General features: G+C 37.9%; 2 protein-coding genes across 3 annotated transcripts in view; one reads left to right on the top strand and one right to left on the bottom strand.

The window, feature by feature from the left end:
- Positions 1 to 26,298, top strand: part of LOC101170160 (gamma-aminobutyric acid receptor subunit gamma-3) — a 131,539-nt gene that overhangs the window by 18,450 nt on the left and 86,791 nt on the right. The window lies entirely within an intron of this gene.
- On the bottom strand, positions 18,348 to 26,076 carry LOC111949118. Of its 2 annotated transcripts, none has more exons than XR_002875161.1 (7): positions 22,953 to 26,076; positions 22,603 to 22,821; positions 22,364 to 22,532; positions 21,340 to 21,396; positions 20,091 to 20,158; positions 19,893 to 19,936; positions 18,348 to 18,834 (listed from the first exon to the last, which is right to left on the bottom strand). XR_002875161.1 is itself a non-coding variant. In XM_023965676.1 (7 exons), the coding sequence occupies exons 2-7, from the start codon at positions 22,813 to 22,815 to the stop codon at positions 18,783 to 18,785; spliced, it is 603 nt and encodes a 200-aa protein (XP_023821444.1). In that variant the 5' UTR covers positions 22,816 to 22,821; positions 24,271 to 26,073; the 3' UTR covers positions 18,348 to 18,782. The 2 variants fall into 2 exon arrangements, 1 of the variants encoding a protein (XP_023821444.1); XM_023965676.1 differs by having other exon boundaries at positions 24,271 to 26,073.

Genomic DNA, 26,298 nt, shown 5'->3' with positions numbered 1-26,298 from the left:
CCAACAGGAAAGAGCTTGAAAATCGAGGCTCGACTTACCCTGGCCCAGATCTGATGGGTAAAATAACAAGGGTTAACCACAGGCTTCCACCAGCAAACTGTAGATGCTGAGCTTTTGCCTGACTTGGTAATGGATATTTGAGTGCAACTAAGTCAAAACCCCAAAAGTAGGTTATGATGGGAAAAACAGCAGCGGTTAATGGGGAGAACAAATGCTCCTGAAGCCTTCTTTGAATAAAATATCCTCTTTTAAGCTATTACCTGCACCCAGGTAGACACCACTACTGGTACATTTGTGGCAAAGGTTCACTGTTACTCTTCACACATTACACATACTATGTACACATACCCATACAAAACCAAGACATGTTCAGTCTGAAGTCTGTAAAGTTTTTTTTAACATCATTAATATTTTTTTTGTACTTTAGGGTTACTTAGACTTTTTTTTTTACATTATTCAAGTAAGTTTTGTTTTTTTAACTTTATTTAGTGGCTAGCTTGCCTCTAGCATTGTTTAGCATTTTTATTTTTGGATTGTTTGTGCTGTAATGGACATTGTCGGACTATTTTAGTACTTTTTTTTTTTTGCGTTGAAATAATTATTGGCTTCTATATGTTGAACAAATTCAGTGTATATATTTTAATTTAGTATTTTTTTACCAATATCCTTTTTGATACTAATTTAGTCTTTAGCCTGCACAATAAATCGCAAATTTATCATTATCGCGATATCAAGCTATGCAATATGCATATCGCAAAAGACAGCGAAAATTGTAATAAATGGTGACCTTAAATGTGCTAAAACTATCTATGGCGCTTTGAAGTAAATAACGAATCAGATAAATCCATTTATGCATTTAACCAATCAGATGGATGCCTTCACTTTGTTGACCAATTGGAGGGAGGCCTTTTATGTTAGATGTTCGCCTCCTATATAGACGAGGGTCATTTGGAGTGTAATTTAAGTTATGTTGAGTCTTATTCAAATTAAACTCAAACATTCAAATGTAAATGATATTTTTGCTATTTATTCATGTATTTCAAGTTATATCGTCATTGCTATGTTGATTATTAATATAGCAAATCGTGAATTTCCTCATATCGTGCAGCCCTACTTTAGTCTTATATTCATGAGCTTTTTTACATGCAGACCATAAATGTGACCATTTTAAAATTTCTAGAAGTATCAAACTTTTGAGGTTTTCACATTTTTAAGGACATTTGCCATTCAATGGATATGAATAAATCCACAATCCAGATGGATCAGATCTTTGGATGAAAAATCTAAATGGGATTAAGTTTGAACCACCATTTGGGGCAGCCTTAAACACCGCCACACGATAACTTTTACCTCTTGTGGTGCTGGAGCCCTGTGGAACTGTTCGTTAAGTGCATGTGATTGCATGGTTTGGAGACTTTACAGACAATTCTGAAAGGTAAAAGCAGGTGTAATTACCCATAAAGTCCTGTGTCCTGCCTCTTTCTCTGTTTGCACAAGGGAAAACATGATTGCCATTTGGGCAAATGGGCTTTTATGGGGCGCCCGGCTGTGTCAGAAAAGCACAACAATGGCTCATAGCATTTACCGGCTACATTATGGAATAACATTGCATAATCACGGCATTTTCCGCCAGAGTTAAAGAGTTGCTCCTTAGGTTCAGAAATGTTTGAGGTGCTTCAATGTCCTCGTAGGCCTTTTTCTCCTTGATCTTCTCGGGGCTGACATTTGGCACAGCGGTAACGCCTCACCAGGTGAAAGGACAATCGTCTCATGAGTCTCCTCCACATTTCAAGTCCAGACATTTTATTAGATGGCGAGTTTAGAATCTTGGCCAATTCGTCTCCTCACAGAGGAGCTGGCGAAGGGAAACCTTTTACCTGTGTGATGCTAATTTCTTTTCAAACGTGTTTGTTTGTGTTGGAGTGGTTTCATTTATTAAGCGCTTAAAATACCTTAACTTATTCAGCAATTAATCTGAGCCAGTTTAGCTCGTGCTGGTTTGCGGCGCCTTCCGTCCGTGAAACCCGGGTTCGACTCCAGGCTGCTCCCTGTTCCCTTCTCTACCTCTGCCGGTTCCAAGCCCGGTTAGAGAAGGTTGTGTCAGGAAGGGCATCCGGCGTAAAACATTGCCAAATTTACCATGCGACTTGTTCGCTGTGGCGACCCCTGATGGGAGAAGCCGAAAGTGGAAGAAGATTCAGCAATTAATCATGTCAGCAGATGGTGGAGACAGCAAAAGCACACTTCGGTATTACAGCCTTCGTCACAACACACGACTGCTGATGGGAAAGAAGTTGGTACTAAATCCATATCCACTTTATGTGAACCCTCAGGGGTAATCGAATGCAGCAGCTGGTTTACAACAAAGCAAACACAGATTAATTATGCAGAACATGTGTTCAGATAACTTAGTAAGTTTTTCTACTTTTTCTTTTTTTTCTTTTTCTTTTTACCGCTAGTCTAAAACTGTTGCCACCTAGATGGAACTTGATTCTGGCAAAGCCTCCATTGGGATTACATCAAAAACTCTTATAATGAATCCAGCTAAGTTGGATGTTTCTTGCTTTTTGTGTAGTGCCTTGAGACAACATTGGTTGTGAAATTATGCTTAATAAAGAAACTAAATCAAATTAGAACAAAAATGCAACACTTTGCTTGTAGAAAAAAGTCAAATAATTCTTCTGAATGAAGAAAATTAATCAACTAAGATGTACAAAATGACTACAATAGGGGTGAAAAACGGCTATCTAGGACTGCAAATGTGTTTTGATTATGTTACTAGGAAGATTAAAAAGGTTTCAATTTGGTATGGAAGATCGAAACTGAAGTCATATGCTTGTACTCTAGGTCAGTGTTTTTCAACCAGTGTGCCGCGGCACACTAGTGTGCCGTGGGAGATGGTCAAGTGTGCCGTGGGAAATTGCCCTCATTAACTGATCTAAAAACATTTTCCATCTCCATGATTTCAGCTCTCTGTTCATCCAAACAGGCCCTGATAAAACACTGAGGAGTTAGGAATATAAAAGATCATAAAATACTTTTTCTTTGCGTTTATTTTATTTTATTAAAGACATTTTGATAAGAATGACGATACAGTACCGCGATTCAGCTGCACCTTCGGCTGTATTTTGGAAACGTCCCGTCCCTTTAACTGTCTCCACCAATCATTCTTGAAGGCTTAATCACATGTCATTAGTCTGACCAATCAGAAGTGGTTAAAATCTTCACTTCCTTGTCCCGGTTTAGCTCGTAAAGTCGCTCAGTTCTAAAAAAAAAATACCAGCTAAAGCTCGTCTTTAGCGGTGTAGCTTTCCACAGAATCCGGTATCAGACCGTGGAACAAGTGAACAAAACAATGAAGCTCAGAGACGCGATCTCTGGCCGTTTTTTGCACTACATCTCCCATGATGCATTGGGTTGTGAGAGTGACAGCGCATACGGAGATCTGTTGTTAAACGTCTTGAAACCAACGAACACACATCAAACTGTTTTTAAATCTTCTAACTTATCTTTTATTGCATCTTTTAGAAAAAAACAGCTGCAGTTTCCAGCCTTTTCTGCAACAATCATCTCAAAAATGCATGTGAGATTGTGGAGGGGCTGTAGATCAATACAGACTATGAGTTTATCCTTTTTTTTTAATTTTTTGATGCTGGTGTGCCGCGGGATTTTTTTTAAGGTTAAAGTGTGCCGTGGCTCAGAAAAGGTTGAAAAACACTGCTCTAGGTTTACCGTGTTTTAGAATAGTAGTTGGTTTAGTGGGTCTATATCATGCAAATTAAAATTTTTGAGCTTTTAAGTATGTTATAATGGTAATTCCTTACGAAAAACAGCCCCAAAGTAATATTTTGAACCATTCATGCATTTCTAAGCATTCGTCTAAAAACTGGCTCTCTGTGCACCAGCCCTCCCAATCCACCAAAACGATTGGGTTTCACATTGTTATGTAGATAAGTGAGGAACAGCCCCTTCCAGGAAGAGTCTGTGCTGCCAGCCGCGCCCACAGGCTAACAGACACACCCACTTTCTCAGCAGAGCTAGCGTTGTTAGGCAAAAACGCTTTCCTTTCATATGCACAACATCTTTGCAAAAGTTCTGATGTTTGTTTTCACGGGCGAACACAGACACGCTGCCGAGGCTGCATCTAGGTTGACGTCATCAAATGAGGGGCACCCACAAGGCGAGGCCTCAGATATCGAGTCATCTTACTTCCGGGTAGTAAAATAAACTGCAAAGATAACTCATATTTCATTAAAAATTAGTCTTTATTGTGACAAAGGTACAATATTTTCAAATCTAAGGATATAGTTAACTCTAAAAGGATCAAGAAAAGCACCTTAACCTTAAAGGATATAGACCTTTAAGGTTATCCCTACTGTGCCTAGTGTTTACCATGCAACATGTGGTGGCAGTATTATAATGAGAACTGAGTTGGTCATCAAAAGGTTGAGCAATTTTATGCACCAGAATGGAAAACTAAATGCAACGGTTGTGTTTTCTATCTGTTTATGCAGCATCTTCATGTGTAGTTCTAATAATAATAATTCTAATAATAGAATAAATGGACAAACAAAATCAATTATGAAGACACATTGTTGCAGCCACACACCAACTTGATTTTTATATTTTGGCTTGTAATTCCAGGAAAGATTTGGCAATTTGAAACGGACGTGAGAATTCTATTTCTATTCCGAGAAAAGATTACTTTAAGTTTTTCTGAACCTTTTTCAAAAGAGAAATGAGGCAGCTTAGGCACAGTATTCAGAATGTAAAAAGAAAAGCTCACCCCCCGATTTGGTTAAAAAAAAAGTTATTAAAGCTGATTAAAAAAAAGGTCTGTTTTATGCCAATGAACCCCTTTGATTTACTTTTTTTTTACCAATAGACTCATACTTGCCAGTCAATTTCACCCTGTGCATGTCTGTAATGCCACTGACCTCTGCAGCCAATCACTGGCCAGTGTTTGGTTCTACAGACCTGGCTGCAAATTGAGTTCTGGATATATATTCCATCATCACAACCATGTCGTGTTATGCATTGTCATCAGCACCATGGTACACTGCAAGAGGGATATTATGTTGCTATGGTGACGTCTTCCAGTCTTTTGGCAGTCATTGTGATCGTACTTAGTTGTACTTACAGATAAGATGATCTCATTATATTCTGGAGCACCTAACTGTATAAATTAGCAAATTAATTGCTTTCTTTCTAACTTCTTGAATGTTAAGGCTTAAAAAAAGCTGCTGGCCATGCGATCATAAGGATGGTGGCAGATATATTTGCAAATGAATGTGGCTTTTTTGCTGTTGCTTTTCAATAATCACAGAGTGCGAGAGGCCAGCAGTAGACCTTGACCAGGAATTTAGCTTTAATTCATCTCCGCAGAGAGATTGTTGAGGTTGGTAAACCCTTGCCTTTCATTCCTTCAGCGCGGGCGTTAATGAGAAACCCACAAAGGAATGCCCAGGCAATCATGTAGAGCTTTCAAGCGATGGGCTGATACCAGAGTGAAGTGTATTAGGGGGTAATACGACCAAGCTGGGCGCGGATCATGGCTGACACTTTTCCCATCCTTGTGAGTTGTAACCATTAAATCGATTTCCATCTGTGACTCCCGTGTCCGCTTCACCTCAGCCGACATGACGGTGTTCGGCCAAGAATTTATGAACCGTTGATGGACTTTGGAGATGGGAAATAAGGAAGGAGGAATGACCTGCACCTGGATGTGAAGTTTGTTTATCGTTTGTTGTTCTAGATCTACTATATGGGAGTGATTTCTCTAAAATGTGAACAAGAGTCACACAAAAAAAACACCCTTACAACTGATACTCAATATGACCAAACTTTTATAGCCCAATATATTTAATTTTACGTCCTGATATAATTATATCCACGTTGATATAGACCTTTTTTTATGAATTAAATTATATAAATAGGTTATATAAATAGGTTATTTAAGGTTGCAATGTGAAAATGCAGTATGAAATGACATACTAAACAAAGGAAGTAGGAACTATATATACATTTTTATTCTAAACCTTTTTCAAAGGATAACATGTTAGCCATGCTTATATCTGCCTTTCAGATAGTTTTGAAGTTGAGTCATGGCCTCTGGACTTAAAGTATTCTCTTGTTTAGAACGTTTCATCTCTGGTCCAAGTTGCTTTCATTCAGACTGATGGCCGACACTCAAGTCCAACGATAGATTTAAGACACCACCATCCTAGTTGTATGTTATGAAGATTAAAAAAAAATGTGAGTAGGGACATTTATTATTTAGATTAATCCTGTCCAGAATTTTAGTATTTAGTATTTAGTATTGCTTAAAACAAAGACAGAATAAAAAAAATGTTACCCAAAAACATTAAAGTGTGACGAAGCAGCATCACAGGGTGAAGGAAACGGCTTGAATGTGTCCAAGATGTGTTTGGCCGCTCATTGCCATTGCATTGTACACATCAATTTTAATCTACATTCAGTCAATGTTAACATGTGTATTTGCATGCTTTGGGCTTCCGTGTTCAAAACTGTCGCATAACTCTGCACATTTTTTTAAAATCGCACATTGAAAGTTAAACCAGGTTGAACTTTGACCAGTCAAGGACTCAGATTATGTAGTGACATATGGATGGTGTCATACTTAATTCGTGGAACTGTTTGAAACTGTTTGAAAATTGATTGTTGAGGAGAAATTAAAAATTATGGTTTCTCTCCGGCTTGAATTATGACACCAAGTCTTTTATATAATATGGAGCTGTGAAAGAAAAAAAAAAACTTCAACATTTCAAACTAACTGTAGGGGGCAGACATGCATTACTAAACTGGTGGAAAAAAAAAAAAAAAACCTCCCTGCTCATCCAACGTGAACACCCTGGGCTAAATGTTCAAGAATGTGTGTTGAGCGTGTTCTTGAATGGGCGTCACGTGCCCGATGTGTCCGTAGCTTTAGCTATCCCTCGCTTTGGCTCTGATGGCCTTATATGAGCCCGTCCACAATTGCTGGAAAGATGAAACAATTGGCCAGAATTGTGCTCTAGATGTGAATAGAATTCATGTCATTGACACGTCCATAACAAGGCACCGAAATCTGCGTCTTTATTAGGGCTGCACGATATGAAGAAAACTCGCGATATGCGATATCAGTGATTAATATTGCGATGACGATATAATTTGCGGTATATAAACAATTAGCAAAACAACCAAAAATATTATTCCCATTCCATCACAACAGCTTAAAAATTATACTACAAATGACCCTTGTCGACGTAGGAGGCGAACATACAACATAATAGGGCGCCATCCGATTATTTAACGTGAAGGGGTCCATCTGATTGGTCAAATGCAGAAAGGGATTCTTTCAATCCATTAAACACTTCAAGTTGCTATAGGATTGTTTGGCCACATCTAAGGTAACCATTTATTGCAAATTTGCTGTCTTTTGCGATATGCATATTGCACAGCTTGATATTGCGATAACGATAAATTTGCGGTATATTGTGCAGGCCTAGTTTTTATACTGTTCCATTAGTACCTTATACATTGGTAGCGGTTCCACCTTAGCACTGAAATTTGGTACCCATCCCTAGTTTGGAGTGGGGTAGTAGATTTGACATCAACATTTAGACTGTCAGTGTATATAGAATACACAAGAAATGTAGACGAAGACACAAAAATTTCCTTTGTTTGGATTTTCTAAAAACTTTTAGAGATGAGTTTAGACTTGAAGAACCGGTTTAAAAAAGCTTAATTGAAATTTCTGTTTTTACTCAGCTGTTTAGTTCACATTTCAGGTAACATTTTGCAGTGGGAAAATAGTTAAACCTACATTGGGGATAACACGTAAACTCTGGTGGATGCTGGAAACGGCTAAGTTCTTTTCCTCCACGTTGATTTGTTCCGGATCAGACAGTTTCCACTGTTTGTGACTGCATCAGGAGAGCACCGTGATGCATAATTCATTGTTTACCTGATGGACACAAAGTCTAATTAAATCTGCAGTGTCTCCAGCTGCGACAGAAGACTCTGGGTTGAGTTAGTTTGGGTAAAAATGTCTAGAAAGAGTCACAATGCTTTAGTTTTCTGCCAAAAATCAAAATTATTCAGACTAACATCTCATGTAAATCAAAAGTAATTTATCCAACGCCAAATATTTCCAGCTTCTGTGCCTCTCTAATATTGTGGTACCAGACTGAAGAAACATCAATGTGAATGCTTTGATAGGCTTAACGGAAATGGAGCAGAAAGTTATTTAATAAAAGCACCCTCAACACTACGGTGCATAACAAGACCCTTTATTTGCAGATATTGCCTGGTGTCGATTCATAAAGATGAGGATCTGCTCAGGTCTTATTACACTTCTGGAGGAGAATTTCCTTCCCAGAGCCATCACATCAGTTCAGGAGGGTGAACATTCTAGTAGTGGTACAGCTTGTCCTTCAGCGTTCCCCCACACACCTACATTCACAAGTCACAAATACATGGCTCTGTAGAAACGCCTACGCTGTGTGTTGGGAAAGTCTTCACCGCAATACAAACAGAAATGGAAAGTATGAGATGTTTCACTTTTATCAACACCACGTCTGTATCTAAGCTCTTCTCCAAAATACACTTCAAATAACCTGCTCCTTTTTATAATCTACCATTTATATGTGTTAAAAAAAAAAAGGCTAAACAAATTTCTCACTTTTTATTATTTTTAAGTGTTTCCTGAAACAGCATGCTACAAAAAAACACTTTCCTTAAAGCTAACAAAACGTCAAACATAGAGTCAAACCACCTGGGAAATGTGACTTGGATGACGGTAACAAAAATTTGGATCAAAAATGGACCTTGATTGCAACAAGCGCCATCACTGACGTGACTTCTGTGGCACTATGGCACACGGACACTTACAGCCAATTAAAGTGAAAGAGACTTTTAACAGATAATGACTCTAAACCACATTAGAGCTGAGACTCGTGCTTTGCTACTGTCATTTTCGGACAGTTAATTAACAGGTTTTCTGATGAAGTCAGCCCTGACTCAAACGTATATTCGCTTAAAATGTCTTTAGACTGTACATAAAAACAGCAATAATTACCAGATCATAACCCTGAGCTTTGATGTTAAGATTTTCCAGATTTAGTTCAAACCTCATACATTTATAAAATCATATCATGGTTTTGGACACACGACATGCTTTAGTCATTTTTAAACTCCTCAATCTCTTTCATTTTGCATGGATTTCCACAGCAAAATTTATTTTTTGTTTGAGATAACTTGTAGAGTAAAAAAAATCATTTAAGAAGAGTTTTCTTATAAAGTAAAGTTTCATTCAACTTTTATTTCAAGGTTTAAAAACTTTGTCATTATGATTTAGTGAAACTTTTCATCTCATTGAAATTTAACTGGAGAACTTTTTACATTCTATTATGAAAGTACATTTGTCCGTCAAACTTTCTTAAAAATTGACTTTAAAATGTTTGTGACTCGTGAAGAATTAAAGAGAATTTTGGAAACCTGCTTTTCCAAAATTGACTCACTATATTGGCAACTTAGCCTAATTTTTTTTTTTTTTTTTTTACTGCAAATCCTAAAAATTTGGGACAAACTCCTGCAGAGATTTTGGGTTCACATACACATCTGAGTTTCTCTATCAATTTCTATAAAACTGTAATATCAATTTTTATTTCTTTTTTTCCATCTGTCCCAAATCAATATAAGTTATTCCACCGACCCCAAACAAAGTAAAGTTATAATGGTCGGATGAAACATCTTCTCTACATTTGATTTATTCATTCACTCTGCAAGCTTCCTGTTGTCTCATTAAACATGTCTTGTATAATCCAAGACATGTACACTTAAATAAGTTCTGTAACTCTCAGACCGGCCTTGTGCCGGTTTAAAGTGTTGCACATCGACGGACAGAAGCAGCTTTCCTCCGCGTCAGAATCGGCTGATTTAGGTTGATAGCGTAAGCACTTCATGACTGTAAAGTGATTAAAAATCAAAGCTACTTGTCTCTGCTTCAGGATCTCCTGGAATTACGCTAGTTGTGTGTTAACAGTTGATGAGATACGCAAAGGAATATAGGACGACTCTAGTCTTTCTATCCACATTGGGTGATTTGTGTTTGAAAGCAGAAGTGTAAATTTCTTGTATAGGACATCCATGTCCTTTTTTGGTTTTTGTGGTTCTAAATTATTTCGACAGGCAGACTTTACTAAATTTACAGCACAAAATCGTATACACAGCTTGTACTTTCTTGTACCAACACATTTAGTGACTGAAATTCTCTCAAATGTTACAAGATGAGGTTTTTTTTTTTTTGAAAACGCATCCTCTTTTTAAGCAATGCAATAACTTTTAAGTTTGACATTTTTTTTATAATTTCTTAGGTGGCCTTTGCGCATCTTTACACACATTTATTAAGCAAGAGGAAAGCTGCGTCTTTAAAAAGAAAAAAAGCACACGTTCAGATAATAGTCCCGACTCTCAGGTGATTGAGTCTCGGTTGTACTAGGTGCACATGAAGCTGTTCTTGGTGTCGTAGTCGGGTGGTTGCACCTTATATTCCTCCCAGCAGTGCAGATGGCTGACTGCTGCTCGTCCTTCAAGCGATGAGCTTCTGAAATGCTACAGATGTGGGTCAAATAGGATTTGGAATAGATTTTTAACATTCACTTCATCTTACTTCGGACAACCAGATGGCCGCAGTTCATCTCAGGCAGCATGTTCTTTGAGTTATTCATGTATTTCTCCAAGGCAGAAATCGTCTGGTTGGTTGAGTTTTAGCACCATGAAGAAGTTATTTGTGTCTGAGACTTTAGACGTTTTTCTTTTTCAAGTGACCAATTCAGAAGTGATTTGGTAAAAAGCGGTCTTCTACTTTAATGTTGTGTTTAATAATGATCTTTTTTCTTTTTATCTACTTTAATGTCAGGGCAGGTGGTGACTGTCTGTTTCCATGGTGACAGTCTGAGCAAGACTATTGGTAACAGCAGTGAACATTTGAAAAGCCAAAATCAAAATCTAGTAACTTTTCAACAGGTTTCCTTTGACTGTTTAACACATTTTTGTGATTTCCTTTACGCTGCAATGCCACCTCCATTTAAATGTGTTCATTTTCTTAATGACTGCAATGCTCCTGCAGTCATTACCCCAGAATCATTTGATTCTGTCATCCAGCGTCTTCATGCTGCACTGCTCTTGGGGTTTTTTTTTGGGTGAAAGGCACCATTTTTGTCTCTAGGAAAAGTGTCGTCTTCCCAGTGTGTATCAGTGTGCCGTGTGGGCTGATGGGTACTGCACAGCAGAGGGTAGGTTCTTCTCAAGTGCAGCTGCTGCAGTCACATAAATAAAGATTAGGTGGCATTGTGTAATCCCCCTCGCTACATCTAAACCTATGAATCTTTCAGTAACTTTGCCGAAGCGCGCCTGTTACATTTGTTGTTGAAAGCTGGATTCTCGTTAGAAGGGACCTTCTTTTGGCAGCCTCCACTTTTCTGTCACTTTGCAGTTGGATTCATCTTGGTCGGGTTTTCTTCTTTTGAAAGGGTTGAAAATAAAACCAATGTGGTTCTTCTTTGGAGTAGGCAGTAATGTGGATTAAACGTTATGTTTCCATGGAAAACAGAAGAAATGGTGAATGCTTTTGAAAAAGTAAAGAACGAAGAAGAAATTATTTATAACTTAAAATTAAAAAGTTATACATCAAATAGTATTAGGATCCTATGAAGATGTTCAAAGACTCCTGGCTTTTTATTTATTTTCTTTCCTCCAGCAAAACTAAACCAACCGGCCCACAGTCTGGAGAGGAATCCTTGTTCCATTTAGCCCCTCCCACAAACAAATAACCCACACTTTTTTTTTTCATTGAAAAAGATCATTTTGAAATTTTTCTAAAACTTCTTTTAAATAAATTTGGAGAATTCAAGACATTCTCCTAAAGTCCCAGTCCAATCATCTTTTGATCCATTTTAGGGATTCCCAGTTATCTTTTCTTTTTCATTCCAGAATCTAAAGACCTGTGAGGTTTTCTTAGACATACTTACTGCAGAGCGGCAGGAGTTCTTTAGAAATTTGCCTCTGAAATGTGCACGGAACGGTGGTTTCGGAGTAAGCTCGCCCCTAACATTACTAGAAAATGCAGAGCAATGTTGGAGCTATCCAGTCGTACAGTTTTAACCCAGATGCCGGCTCAGATAAAGGACATGAAGACAAACATGGATCAAGTTGTCTACAAGTACACACATACATCAGAGTAGAGTAGGGCAGAACTTGGAGCTTATGGCCTGCCTGGAGTATTTTGTACGTCACAAATGTGCCCTTTTTTTTTTCTTTTTTTTCAAACTGCATTTTTTAGTCTGCTCCTGATTCATAGGGATTTGACTAAAGAAATCCTCAGACATGCGATTTTAAGCTTAATCGTCTTTGTATGTGTCCATCATCAAATGCCAAAGACAGCCCTGACTCAAAAAACACCAAAAACATGATTTTTATCTGAGTGGGTCTTTCAAAATGTACAATCTTCAATTAGCAACACTTATAGAAAAACTAAATCGCAGACAATTAAAAGTTGTCACTTCCTGTTATTGTGCAAATGAATAACTAATGAGTTAAAAGTTCCAGTTTGATATTCAGATTTAGGAAATGTTTAATGGTTAGTTCTTTATTTTCTTTGCCGGATAGCTGACATGGGTGGTCGTGAACAGTGTATTTGTGAGTGCATGTGCACATGCACAAGAGAGGTGGGTGCTTCGTCACTCAGCGTTGGTGAACCCTTTTCCAGTCGTGCACTCATGTTGACACACTTCAGTCAAACTGTAATGCCAAGAGGGACAACTGGGACCCCAGAAAATGACTATGTGGCCTAGTTATGATAACTGCCAGTAGGGTGACACTGGTGGGCTGACATACATCCCCGTTATCAACTCTTCTACACAAAATGACTTCTGAAAAATAAGAAATTGGCTTCCATAAACTGATAAGTGAAAGCACCGAAGTGGGGGAGGTTGTGGTGTTGATCCGAAACCATTCTAGGCACACAGCGTAATAATAAGGCACAATACTTGGTAATCAGCGGTCTAATGTTACAAGGATGCTGCTAACAAAGTTGCACAAAGAGTGGGTTAATATGTATTACTACATTTAGAAAATACCTGTTGTAGTGACATTTCTCATTTTGTATTTATCCTTCACACTGTAAAATTTAGATAATGCCGTCTTTGACTGCTGTGGATTAAGGGAAAATGTATTTCACATTTTAATGGTTCATACACAAAATCTAGATCACGGTTTATTCCTGGAATATAAATTGTGTTGTTTAATAATTTTTTTTTTATAGTTTGCCCGGGGGAGTGACTTGTACTCAGAAGTGGCTTGGTTTTTTTTCTTTTTTTTCCTCAAATATAAATAGGTTCATATATTTATCATTATTTTCCCACTAACAACCTGTTGCCTTTTAGTGGTTGTTCAGACAAACAACCACTAGAGGGCACTGTAGGTGTGAATATCAGTATTTGCTACTGACAGCAATGCAGAAGAAGTACCGTTCAGAACATACATGGAATCTGATAGTTTTCCTCCTAAACTTTATACTTATTTGCAACAAGGCATTATCACTATTGTGTTTTTTTTTCCTTGGACTAATGCGGGACAAAAGGTCATCAAACGTGGTTACAGAGATCTGGAAGTACAGCTAAAATCACCGTCATACAAATGCAGCCCCTGCAGTAAGAAGTTCACGATCACCTCAAAGGAAAAAAGCCAGACAGACGTGATTACCGATGCTTTTGATTACTCGTCAAAATAAATGAACTTGATCTCTTACAGTCGTCCCCGTCTTCCGTTCTTCATAAGATTACTTATACAGTCAATGCTTCTGTGTTGCAATGAGGCTAAAAACTTGACGGTGGCTCCTCCCAGATGCAACGGAATGATCTAGTTTACGAACATATTTTTGGACAAGCGTTGGGCATCGAATTTGATGTACGTCAAAAAAGAGGCAGCGGGTGGGAATTTGACACGTGTGAACGCGGCGTTACGTCAGGCTTGGAGGATTTGTTCAGAAGCGTTGTACACTCAAAGTTTCAATTTTGCAGAGGATGAAGACAAACTTCCAAACACTCAAAGGTTAAGGGAATCTGGAAACTAACAATTCAGCCACGTAAGCCTCCTACAGGCCGCTTTGTGACTATTGTTGAGGACACCAGCTGGGCTCAAAGATGATCACATTTTTTTTGAACGCCCTCTTTGCGAAACCTAAACCAGATCATAAATCGAGAGAAATGTCTCTCTGTCCGATTATTCACTCCTATCTTAAAAGACATACATTTGGCCAACTGAGAACATGTTTCCCCAGGTCTTCTGATGGAACAACATGCACACGCACATTAGTTATTTTAGAACATGCCATCTAAGGGGATCTATAAAGATCTGACGTAGGTCACTGTTGGGATCATTTTTGCTCGTTGTTAACGACATCAATTGATACATTTCTTACACAAAAATGATACTGAGCATATTTTTAGTTTTCCATTTGGGGAAAATCATGTAAACTCCCACAGGTTGCCGATATAAGTGCTCCACGGTGCAAACGCATAAACTCACCGTGGCCTGTGAGGCTTCCCCACACTAACAAGGCAACAGCGAGCTCATGCATGACGTGATGTGTGATTACTGCGGATGACATGGGCTGTATTGGTGCACCACAGTAAAGAGTGATGGATTACAGTGTTTGTAGACAACATTCATGATGATCTGTAATTTGGCTTGAACTCCGTGAACTGCTGTCATAGAATCATTAGTAATGCTTGGACTGCATTCACACCAGTGGGAACATTGTCTTTTCATTCCTAAAACCCTTATTTATGTTTTTTGGGGCGGTCCAGCTCTTTGTAAATGAACATGCACTTTTAGGAATGTAATAATAAACCAAAGCTTGGCTATTCTTGGTGGTGCATTCACATGTGCCACGTGGGCGTTAGTCAGTATTAGCAAAGATGCTATCTTCGTTTGGTGTAGACTGTAAACTGATTTCTAGTTTTATTCCAGGTTATATATATATATTTGTCTTATCGCGCTTTGCTTGGTTAATGAGCCAAGCCTATATATAATATTTGACATCGTGTTATGTATCTGTTTTATTTGATAGGTTGCGTTCAAAGGTAGATGTGAGAGGAGGGCAGACAGGGTGGTTTAAACTGCATTGATTGGCTGATAGTATCAGATGGACAAGATTGACATCTCATTCAACCAATCAAAAGTCTGGTTAATGAATCATCGGTCATCAAAGTTATAACTTAGGGCAAAGGCAGCAAGAATTGTAGCTTCTAAAAAGAAAAAATCTATGAGGACACACCTCCAGGTTAGCAAACCGCTAAGCTCTGATGCATTGACTGATTTTTACCATAAACTATTGAGTGGGTGGTACAATCTCCTGGATTATTCTTAAGATTCAAATTAAAATAGAACAGAACAGATCTGCTCTACTGCATTCAGCCCAGCTGTTGTGGAAAGTAATAATAAAGTAGAGACACTATAACAGCTGTACAAATATAAATCATGCAGGGGTTTTCAGTGATTTTCTCTTATGATGCAGACAAAAAAAGACACATTCTACATAGTTATGTAATCAAAAAAATAGGTTTGAGTGGATTTTGTTGGGGTTTTAGGCTGGTTCATATTGTTTTAGGAGTATAAACTATTTATGGGTTTTATTGTTTTTATTTTGAACATCAACAATTTTATTGCCCAAATCTAAAAGTCTTATAATCTAATATGTAAATAAAATATACATATTTTTTAATCAAACTACAAACGTTCCAGATTTTTAATTTCTATATAAAGATTTTGGTTCACTTGATGAAGAAAAGATGAAGCAACTATCAGTTTTTCCCTCCTTTTAATTAAATGTCTTCATTAAAATGTCTCTTTTCTGAACCTGATCTGAGCTCTGGACTTATGGCCTAAAGACCCACTCCAAGGAAAATTGTGTTAGAACATACGATGGGCAGGACACAAGCTCCCTGCTCTGCTCCATTCTGATACGTCCACTTGTAGAAAACTAGATCCACACTAGTCTCCTTTGCAGATTCCTGGACAACCCAGTCTCATCCTAAAATGTGTAGTAGCTACATTTGTCCACATGGAAATACGTGACAGGTTCACAAAAACGGCCCGTAACTTGTGAGACACTTACGTTTCATTTTCCTATTCATTTTCTATTAGCCTTCTCAGGATCACGTGACTTCTGAGGTTTTGCCTGCCGTGAAAAAAAACATGGCGGATGCTCGTTCATTTTTCGGTAGAAAATCCCACAAAACAGGATTTTTTAAGGACTAATCTTTATTCTGACAACATTTCTAGTGAGAAATATACCATTTACTTTCAGAAGGCTTTTATAAAAATGCAGTTTTTAGTTATCTTTTTTCGCTCTGTGAAAACGTTTTTTTAGGGGCTCTAAATTGTGAAAAACAAACGTTTACACCTACGTTAGTCCACAGGGCGAAACGTCTTTATTTTACAACAGTGGTCCCAAGCCACCGGGCCTCGGGACACTTGGCACCGGGCCTCGGGACACTTGGCACCGGTACCGATCCATCCGCGGAACACTTGGCACCGGGCCGCGGGACACTTGGCACCCGGCTGCGGGACACTAGGCACCGGTACCGATCCATCCGCGGGACACTTGGCACCGGGCCACGGGACACTAGGCACCGGTACTGATCCATCCGCGGGACACTTGGCACCGGGCCGCGGGACACTAGGCACCGGTACCGATCCATCCGCGGGACACTTGGCACCGGGCCACGGGACACTTGGCACCGGGCCGCGGGACACTTGGCACCGGTACCGATCCATCCGCGGGACACTAGGCACCGGGCCGCGGGACACTAGGCACCGGTACCGATCCATCCGCGGGACACTTGGCACCGGGCCACGGGACACTTGGCACCGGGCCGCGGGACACTTGGCACCGGTACCGATCCATCCGCGGGACACTTGGCACCGGGCCGCAGGACACTAAGCACCGGTACCGATCCATCCGCGGGACACTTGGCACCGGGCCGCGGGACACTTGGCACCGGTACCGATCCATCCGCGGGACACTAGGCACCGGGCCGCGGGACACTAGGCACCGGTACCGATCCATCCGCGGGACACTTGGCACCGGGCCACGGGACACTTGGCACCGGGCCGCGGGACACTTGGCACCGGTACCGATCCATCCGCGGGACACTTGGCACCGGGCCGCAGGACACTAAGCACCGGTACCGATCCATCCGCGGGACACTTGGCACCGGGCCGCGGGACACTAGGCACCGGGCCGTGGACCGGTACCGGGCCGCGGGACACTTGGCACCAGGCGGTCCGCGGAAAATTTTTGCACCGGGACGCACAGAAAAAAAAATAATTTCCATTTTATTGTTTTATTTTTATTTTGAAATTTATTTTATTTTGAAAAGTGACCGGATAAAGTTGCACATGATTACACAGTGGATTTACGTTCATTATTATTATTGTTATTATTATTACTTAAGAGAAAATACCCCCCCCCCCCCCCCCCCCGGTCCACGGTAAACGTGCCCCCCACCCCACCGGTCTGCGGTAAACGTGTCTTGCGTTTTACCGGTCCGCGGTTGGGGACCACTGTTTTACAACACTTGCGCATTCTTTTCTCGTTCATTTCTGTGGGTCACGTGACTGACAGGTTTCCTAGCAGGAGCCAGGACATCGCCTGGGTTTTTGATGTGAATTTATTATTATTGGCTTTATAAACACTTTGTTTTGATGCATTTTCTAGCGAGAATCATACAGTTGTTTTCAACATTATGTAGCTTCCAATTGTATTTGATACCTATATATTTTTTCTACGTACATTCCTTCATATAACTCAACAAAATAGTATCGACGGAACATTTTTATGTTGCTATGGTGGTAGCTACGGACGCTACCGGCGAACCGGAAGGAAGCCACGGTTAATTTGCGGTTATTATTGTGTCAAATTATTATTACTTTTACTCGAAAACAGCTTTTCACAAGAGGAATGCAATTAGATTTCACAAACTCAACTCAACCCACTAAAACGGTACTACCCATAAGTCTTGCGTTCGGAAGTAACTTTTTGTTTTGGGGGAAAACGCTATTTTGATTATTCATACTGACTTTTGATTCGTTTTAATTGCTTTACTGAAATAAACTGACAATCTACGTTTACCACTTGGTTTATGTTTATGATTCCAAGGTTTTTCTTTTATAAATGCTATTTCTTTTATCTGTCTTTGAAATTGTAAAGAATATACGTCTGTATAATTAATAAATGGGGGAAGCTAAAAAGGCAAATGACGACCTGGAAGAACAGTGTGTTTTTTTTTTTTTTTTTTACCTCAAATATACATTCATCTATTTAGGTTGCACAATACAGCTCCATGCATTACATCTTTGCTCTTATTTCATTATACTAAATACCAAAAATGATTTACTATTAAGTATGTATCATTATAACTTGAGGTATGATCATTTGCAATTGCCATAGCTGTGACAATCCAACACAAAAACCTGATATCTGGTTATATGACAAATTTTTTGTATGTTTTTTATTGTAAACTTTTGTTTAGAATTTCACAACAAATGTGTCCTACCTCTATGGTATATCATACATGTGAGCATGTTGAGCAATAAAAAATGTAGATCAAACCCTTTCATTTGAACATTTTTATTAACAACAATTAGAAAGCAGTAACACAAACAACAATAATAATTTAAAAGGTCAATCTGATCAACAGAGGTGCCTTTGGGGTTTATTTTTTGGTGTTCCTTTTTTCCACCCACTGTGGAGACCATGTTTTCCCACTGCAAAAAATACATAAATCAATGAATACATAAAAACAGTTAATGACAACATTACAATAAAAGACAACAAGCTCCAGTGAACTCCAGTTTGTACTTTATGCTACCATGCTCACAGTTATGTTACTGCAAATTCATTTATCATTTTCTAATTTGACTGACACATTTGTATGGTCATATGTATATTATATATTGTTTATGTCCTTGTTTGTTCCCCTGAAAATATGTCCCTGCGACAATTAAGTATCCTTGCCTAATTTGTTAATTAACTCTTTAGTCAGGAACCTTGGGTCAACCCTGGACCCTGTCTCTAGAGTCTCTAGAGCAAATGTGACAAACTCCAGGCCCGCGGGCCAAATGTGGCCTGCCTTGTCATTTTAAGTGGCCCCCAAAAGCATAAAAGTTTTAAATTTCTTAAATAAAAAATAAAAAATTGGTGTGTATTTATTCATATCTAGGGGGAATCTGACTTGAAATATCAGATTGGGCTATATATTAGGACTTAAACACTTTCCATATAACCTAACCTGATAGAATCAAATTTAAAAAGATTTATGCTGGAGTAACAAGCAAACATATGTTTTCTATGCAACTGAAATTGTCATTTTAAAAAGTTATACTAAATACATAATAAGTTATTCCACATTAAGGAGTAGCTAAATTTATTTTTTATTACATTTACTTACATGTATAAATTATATCTGGCCCTTTGAGGACAACCACTTTGCTGATGTGGCCCTCAGTGAAAATGAGTTTGACACCCCTGGTGTAGAGTCTTGTCTCATGTCTCTGGTTCAGTGTTTGTCTTTTAATCATATAAGAACTATTGTCAAATTGAGTCCAACTGTATCAAAATCTAAAAGGGATATGATTTCCCATGCATTAATTTTATCATGCTGTATTATTTGTAACTTAATAGCTACATGTTTAAATAGGAAATCACATGAATGTTTTCAGGTGGTCCAGAGCACTGCTACAAGGCTAATAACTACACTGGCTCCACATCATGCACAGCCTCCTCTTATACAATCTATAAATAAACAAAAAAAAATTATACATACCACATGGAACATGGCTCCCATTCAACAAACTCCATTAATTTCCCCTGATAAAAGTAAATTTAAAAAATGATTTTTTAAACATAGGCCATCATATTATTACACTTAAGAATTGTGATGCCGTAAATTGTATTTCATACATTCATATGAAAGGCAGATGAAAAGTACACATTTCTACTTCAGATAAGAAATAAAAATAACCTTCTGCTTTTTTGTCTTCAAGACCTGCTTCACTGGGTAAAACTGATCTTCTCCCCCATGGCTGCACTCTGAAAATATAAAAAGCACAATATAAAGGTTTCAAAGAAAGTAAACAGTAGGAAAATGTTTGGGAAAACATTTGTATGATGAATTTCCAAATGAAACTTCATGTTGTCTGTGGTTTTGCAAAAGCAAACACTAAATGCTGTAATGTATTTTATACATGGACACATAGTCTGTGACAACTAAATTATAAAAAATTTTTTTTTAAAGCTGTATAGCATCAAATAACTAATTACTATCTCAGTTCACTGTCTTCTTATTGCCTTCTTATTTTGAAGCAGTAATGAAGTCTGGCCAGCTGATTTTCATTGAGACAAATGCTTCTCAAACACTAAACTTTTTTTTGAAACAGTTGAATTTAGAGCTTTGGGAAGCTTTGTTTTCTCCATCACTAATTAGAAGCACTTATAGCATGCACAGCTTCACCATTTAGTTGTGGTTATAAGCTACTACACAGTATTTGTATATGTTCAAAAAAAACAAAGAAATGGCCAGATCACAACAGTTTTTCCTTAGGTCATTTATAACTGTTGCTGAAAATTAAGTCAAAACCTGTAAATCACTTTTTGAGTGATTTTGCAAACATTTCACACAACATACTAACAAATCCTAATGATAACATGACCTTCTTCGCAAAAGTAGATTATGAATGTCACATTTATTTTTTCATGAACAAGTTACATGTAAAAATAATGTCAATTAAATATATGATATTAATATAGATTTGACAGTCAAACTATCAAAAAGTTAAATTAATCTGCTGCAACATAACTGAAAGTATATTTTATATATATATATATATATATATATACACACACATATATATAAAAAAGCTAATGTTCTATTAACAAAAAAGAAATTGCAGCAACATAACTGAAATTATATTTTATGTATATATATAAAATATAATTTTAGATATGTTGCAGCAATTTCTTTTTTGTTAATAGAACATTAGCTTTTTATTTTCTTTTTCTAGTCTTTTTGTTATCACTGTTTGTCAATTTTTTGCTGCTAGCATTTTAAGTATCCTTGTGAGGAACACATAACTCTGTTAAGTCCACATAAAGGTAACCTCAATTTTAAATAGTTGACTAAGGTCATTAAGCATGTCATTTAGAAGATACAATAACATTGTCTATGTTTGTATCTGAAGCTGTTGATAGCAAATAAAAGATAACCCATTTACCTCCAGGTGAATCTTTCTTGTTATCTCTTTTTTTCTTTTTCTTTGCTGGAACACCTGCTAGAAATAAAGAACATTTTCTGTAAATTATATTGTTGATTTCAATTAATATTATGCAAACATTTAAGCCCACAGTTTTTCCAGTGTGATTTAAATAAACAAAAAGAATGCTCTTTTGACACCATTTCAACATCTTACAATATGTTGTGGTTTTAACATGTATTTCAGAAGACTACGTCACCATATTATTAAAATGTTATGAATCTGCATACTGGTTGAAGGCTGGATGGATGGTGCAGTTGAAGGTCGAATGGCTGGTGAGGCTGAAGGCTGGATGGATGGTGCAGTTGAAGGTTGAATGGCTGGTGAGGCTGAAGGCTGGATGGATGGTGCAGTTGAAGGTTGAATGGCTGGTGAGGCTGAAGGCTGGATGGATGGTGCAGTTGAAGGTTGAATGGCTGGTGAGGCTGAAGGCTGGATGGATGGTGCAGTTGAAGGTTGAATGGCTGGTGAGGCTGAAGGCTGGATGGATGGTGCAGTTGAAGGTTGAATGGCTGGTGAGGTTGAAGGCTGGATGACTGGACCAGAGGGCATTTGAAGGCTCGTCCAACCTCAATGGGGAAAATAAATAAAATAATCTAAATGCAGTTGTCTTGTTATGCATATAATTTTTTTGTCTTGAAATACATTTGCTAAATTTAAACATATCACAATTTTACAACTTGTTTTACTTTTTTAGATCAGATATACATTTATTCCAACACATTGGATAGATTTAATGTACTACAATTCCTTCTACAGAATAAAATAATACCGGTACTATAAAAACTAAAGTTAATCAAATCAAAAGTGACAAATAAAGCAGCACAATAACCGTGAAAAATATATCACTATATACTCCAAGTGTTTTAGATTAGTCAAACGTTATTATTTTTTCTACCTCTAGAAATAATGACAAATTTGAATGCACTAATCCTAGGAACAAACTGGGCTGAAATTATAAACATTTTCAGACAGAAATACTTACCATTGATCATTAGCTCATATAGGTCTTTCATGCGGTCCAGACACTGTCCAGCTTGATCGGTTAATTGCCACCTAGGGTGAATGACATGTGTATGCCACGTAGATGTTTTCTTTCCAGGTCTGGCAATAAACACAACGGCTTTTTGTCCCAAAGTATTCAACTTTTCCACCTAAAAAAATTGTTACATCATCAGTAATAACTAAAATTATAAAATACAATTGCAGACATAAAACACGTACCAAAACCGATGCCTCATCCAAAACATGTGTGGTGGTTTTGTTTTTCTTGTGTTTTTGCAACCAAGTCTCCTTTTTGGATTGAAACTTCTCCAGTTTTTTGGCAAGCCTTTGCCTCATTGGCTGGATTGTTTGGCATACTTTACATGTCTTAGTTGCCACACCAATCACAGCTTTGCAGCTGACACAAAGTTTTGTTGTAGATCCTCGTGGCATCTTGACCTGTGAATATATATAAAATATATATAGAAAATATGTTTTGAAAAAAATTAACACTGAAATTGAATTTAAAAAACCCACTTAAGTTCAATAGTATATACTATACATTTGATCGACTAGTCAAACAAACTTACATTTGTGTTCTGGAGTCGAACCACTGGATTTGCATTATTTTCCAGCATAAAAAACATATAAACAAATAAACTTAATGACATGCTGTTTCTATCTAAGGTGTTGAAATTGGGGCACAGCAGAAATTCCATTTAATTGTTTGTTTGTAACCTATTAATTTCGTGGGTGTTTGCTTTCAATAACATAAACCTACAGAGGACCTAGTCTTAACTTTAGTACTTCATATTTTATTCAAAATATTCATTCATGAATTGTAGAATACACTTCTTCATATCAAATTTGATATGACAATAGAAAAAATAAAGTCATTGTTAAATGTGGTCAAGTTTAACTTTATTTAGTACCCCTGTTAAATGGAAAATTAACATGAAGTCTTTTAAGTCAAAATAAACTGCAATTGCTTCACTCTTTTACTATATGTAAATAATAAACAGAAATAGAAATTATCTTCAGATATACATTGACTTTATTTTGTATGTTCCACAATTAGTCAAAATGAAAGATGTTCTATATAATGATTTACTTAAAATGTAAAACTTAAGAGAAGGTGTTTAGATAAATTGTAGTGTTCACATTGAAATTCACAACTAGCTGTAAATTTAAACAACCAAGCACATGTTTGTGGTAGGTTGTTATTGGTTATTGACAATTATATTTTTCACAACTACGTACTACAAAGATCCCAAAAGTACATAGCATTTACATATAGCAGAAACCAGATATTGTGTTGTGGCAGTACTGTCAATCAGCAATCAATGGGCAGTTACTTTGTTTGTAGTAATTATCAGTTATGACATATTACCAAAATGGTGCCAAACCGTTCCACCAGCACTTCAAAAACATTACTACTCCGAAACCGGAAAAACAATTTCTCATTACATTCTTCTCTTTATGTTAGAACTAGTTGTCGTGTCTTACCCTGCTGCCTACGTCTTTGTTTAGGTTCTGACCAACAAAGAAGCACCCTTGCGATCGATATATGAGGTAGTTTCATTAGCTGGCACCGACCGACCCGCGTGCTGCCAGAACCCGGGCCAGATTAGCTAATGTCATTCAACAGTATGACTCCGTCTAGAGATGTATTAATTTTATAAACTAAAATTCTAAATTACAAAAGTAATACACCGTCATTAAAGTTAACTGTCACTGAAAATATTGTTCGTGGGGGGGGGTTAGTTCTGCTTGACTTGTGTCATGCGTGGGTTAGCTGAAATATTAGCTAAGAGGTAAAGCTTGCATGACCAGAAAAAATTATAGATTATTGGTATTTATTTTAAAGTTCAAATAGTTTAGATTTCCCGATGTATGTTCATTTCTTACCGTTTGTAGTCTTGCATCAGCTTCTTGGCAAGCCAGTCCTTTAACTACTCACGCGCAGTCATTGCCGCCCCTCCCCCTCTTCAAAGCAAGCGCACAAGAACAAAGCATAGGCCCCTTTTTATACTTTCATTTGATATAGAATTAAACTTTAGCTTTGAAAACTTTCAGAGCCTGTCACATTAAAATATATAATTTATGAATTTCATACATTGTTTACCTATTAACATCTACATTAATTTACACCTGCGGAAAAAATTTAAATATATTGGAATGGATATGCATATGTGCATCAATGGATATTAAGGGGTTAAACGTTTTCGGTATGATCAAAATTTTATGTGGATGTGAGAGATGAGGTCTTGAGATCAATTCAAATTGCATATTGCCATTTACTCCCAAAAAATAATGTACGTATGTTCAGCTCCTGATACTTAGCTTCAGGTTGGACCCAAGGGGATGGATCATACATCCTATGTGTGATCCATTGTTTTCCAAGAAAAACAGTAACATTGATACTTATATACAGTGAGGTCAATAAGTATTTGATCACCCTGTGATTCAGCAAGTTCTCACAATTTTAAAACATGGAGGTGTCTAAATTTTTCATCATATGTGCATTTCCACAGTGAGAGACAGAATCTGAAGAAACATTCAGAAATCACGTTGTACAATTTCTTTGTAAAAGTCTGTGACAAATACGTTTTTGATCACTTGAGTTAAACAACTTTGATATTTGGTACAGAAGCCGTTGTTAATCAATTACAGAGGTCAAACGGTTCATATATTTCTTCACTAGGTTAATACACACTGCATTAGGGATTTTGGCCCACTCCTCTACAGATCTTCTTTAGATCTGTCGGGGTTCGGGGCTGTCGCTGAGCAACACGGAGTTTCAGCTCCCTCCAAAGATTCTCTATTGGATTTAGGTCTGGAGACTGGCTAGGCCACTTCATTACCTTGATATGCTTCTTACGGAGCCACTCCTTGGTTTTCTTGGCTGTTTGCTTCGGGTCATTGTCATGATGAAAGACCCAGCCACGACCCATCTACAACGCTCTGACAGAGGTTAGGAGGTTTTTGCCCAATATCTCACAACACAGAGCCCTGTTCATCCTCTCCTTAATACAGTGCAGTCGTCCTGTCCCTTATGCAGAAAAACACCCTCAGAGCATGATGCTTCCACCTCCGTGCTTCACTGTAGGTATGGTGTTCTTGGGATGATGCTTCTTCTTTCTCCTCCAAACACACTGAATATATTTGAGACCAAAAAGTGCTATATTGGTCTCAGACCACAAGACTTTCTCCAATGACTCGTCTGGATCATCAAGATGGTCATTGCCAGACCTCAGACGGGCGTTGACATGGGCTGCCTTCAGCAGGGGAACCTTCCGTGCGATACATGATTTTAAACCATGACGTTTCAATGTATTACTTATAGCCTTGGAAACAGTGGTCCCAGCTCTCTTCAGGTCATTGACCAGCTCCTCCCGTGTAATCCTGGGCTGATTCTTCACCTTCCTTCGCATCATCCATACCCCACGAGATGAGATCTTGCGAGGGGCCCCAGTCCGAGGGACATTGACAGTCATCATTAGCCTCTTCTATTTTCTGACAATTGCTCCAACAGTTGTCCTTTTCTCACCAAGCTGCTTGGCAATTGCCCTATTTAAAAGCAGAACTGCAAGTCTTTGCTGGTCAGAAATCTCTGATAATTAAGTGCTCAAATACTTATTTGTAACAGTAATATACAAATAAATTGTTTACAAAAATCGTATGCGATTTCTGAATGTTTCTTTAGATTCTGGCTCTCACTGTGGAAATGGAAAAATTTTAGACCCCTCCATGTTTCCTAAGGGGGAGAACTTGCTAAATCACAGGGTGATCAAATACTTATTGACCTCACTGTACATACCTACATATATGTATACACATATACATACATATACTATAATATCCATATCAGAACTAGTTTAATAATACCTTTAAATTATGCAATGTAAAAAGAGTAGTGCAAAATTAAAAATCCAC

This window comes from Oryzias latipes, chromosome 2 (genome assembly GCF_002234675.1).
Source record: "Oryzias latipes chromosome 2, ASM223467v1".
NCBI lineage: Eukaryota > Metazoa > Chordata > Actinopteri > Beloniformes > Adrianichthyidae > Oryzias > Oryzias latipes.
Note: the sequence above shows the minus strand (reverse complement) of the source record. Positions and strands in the feature narration are given on the sequence as shown.

Excerpts from the sequence above, each read along its gene's own strand:
- LOC111949118 (XM_023965676.1), bottom strand. The coding sequence starts at position 22,815 with ATGCCACGAGGATCTACAACAAAACTTTGTGTCAGCTGCAAAGCTGTG. Across the intron at positions 21,397-22,363 it reads ATATGAGCTAATGATCAATG|CAGGTGTTCCAGCAAAGAAA; the intron begins GTAAGTATTTCT and ends CTTTATTTCTAG. Across the intron at positions 20,159-21,339 it reads CAAGAAAGATTCACCTGGAG|AGTGCAGCCATGGGGGAGAA; the intron begins GTAAATGGGTTA and ends TTATATTTTCAG.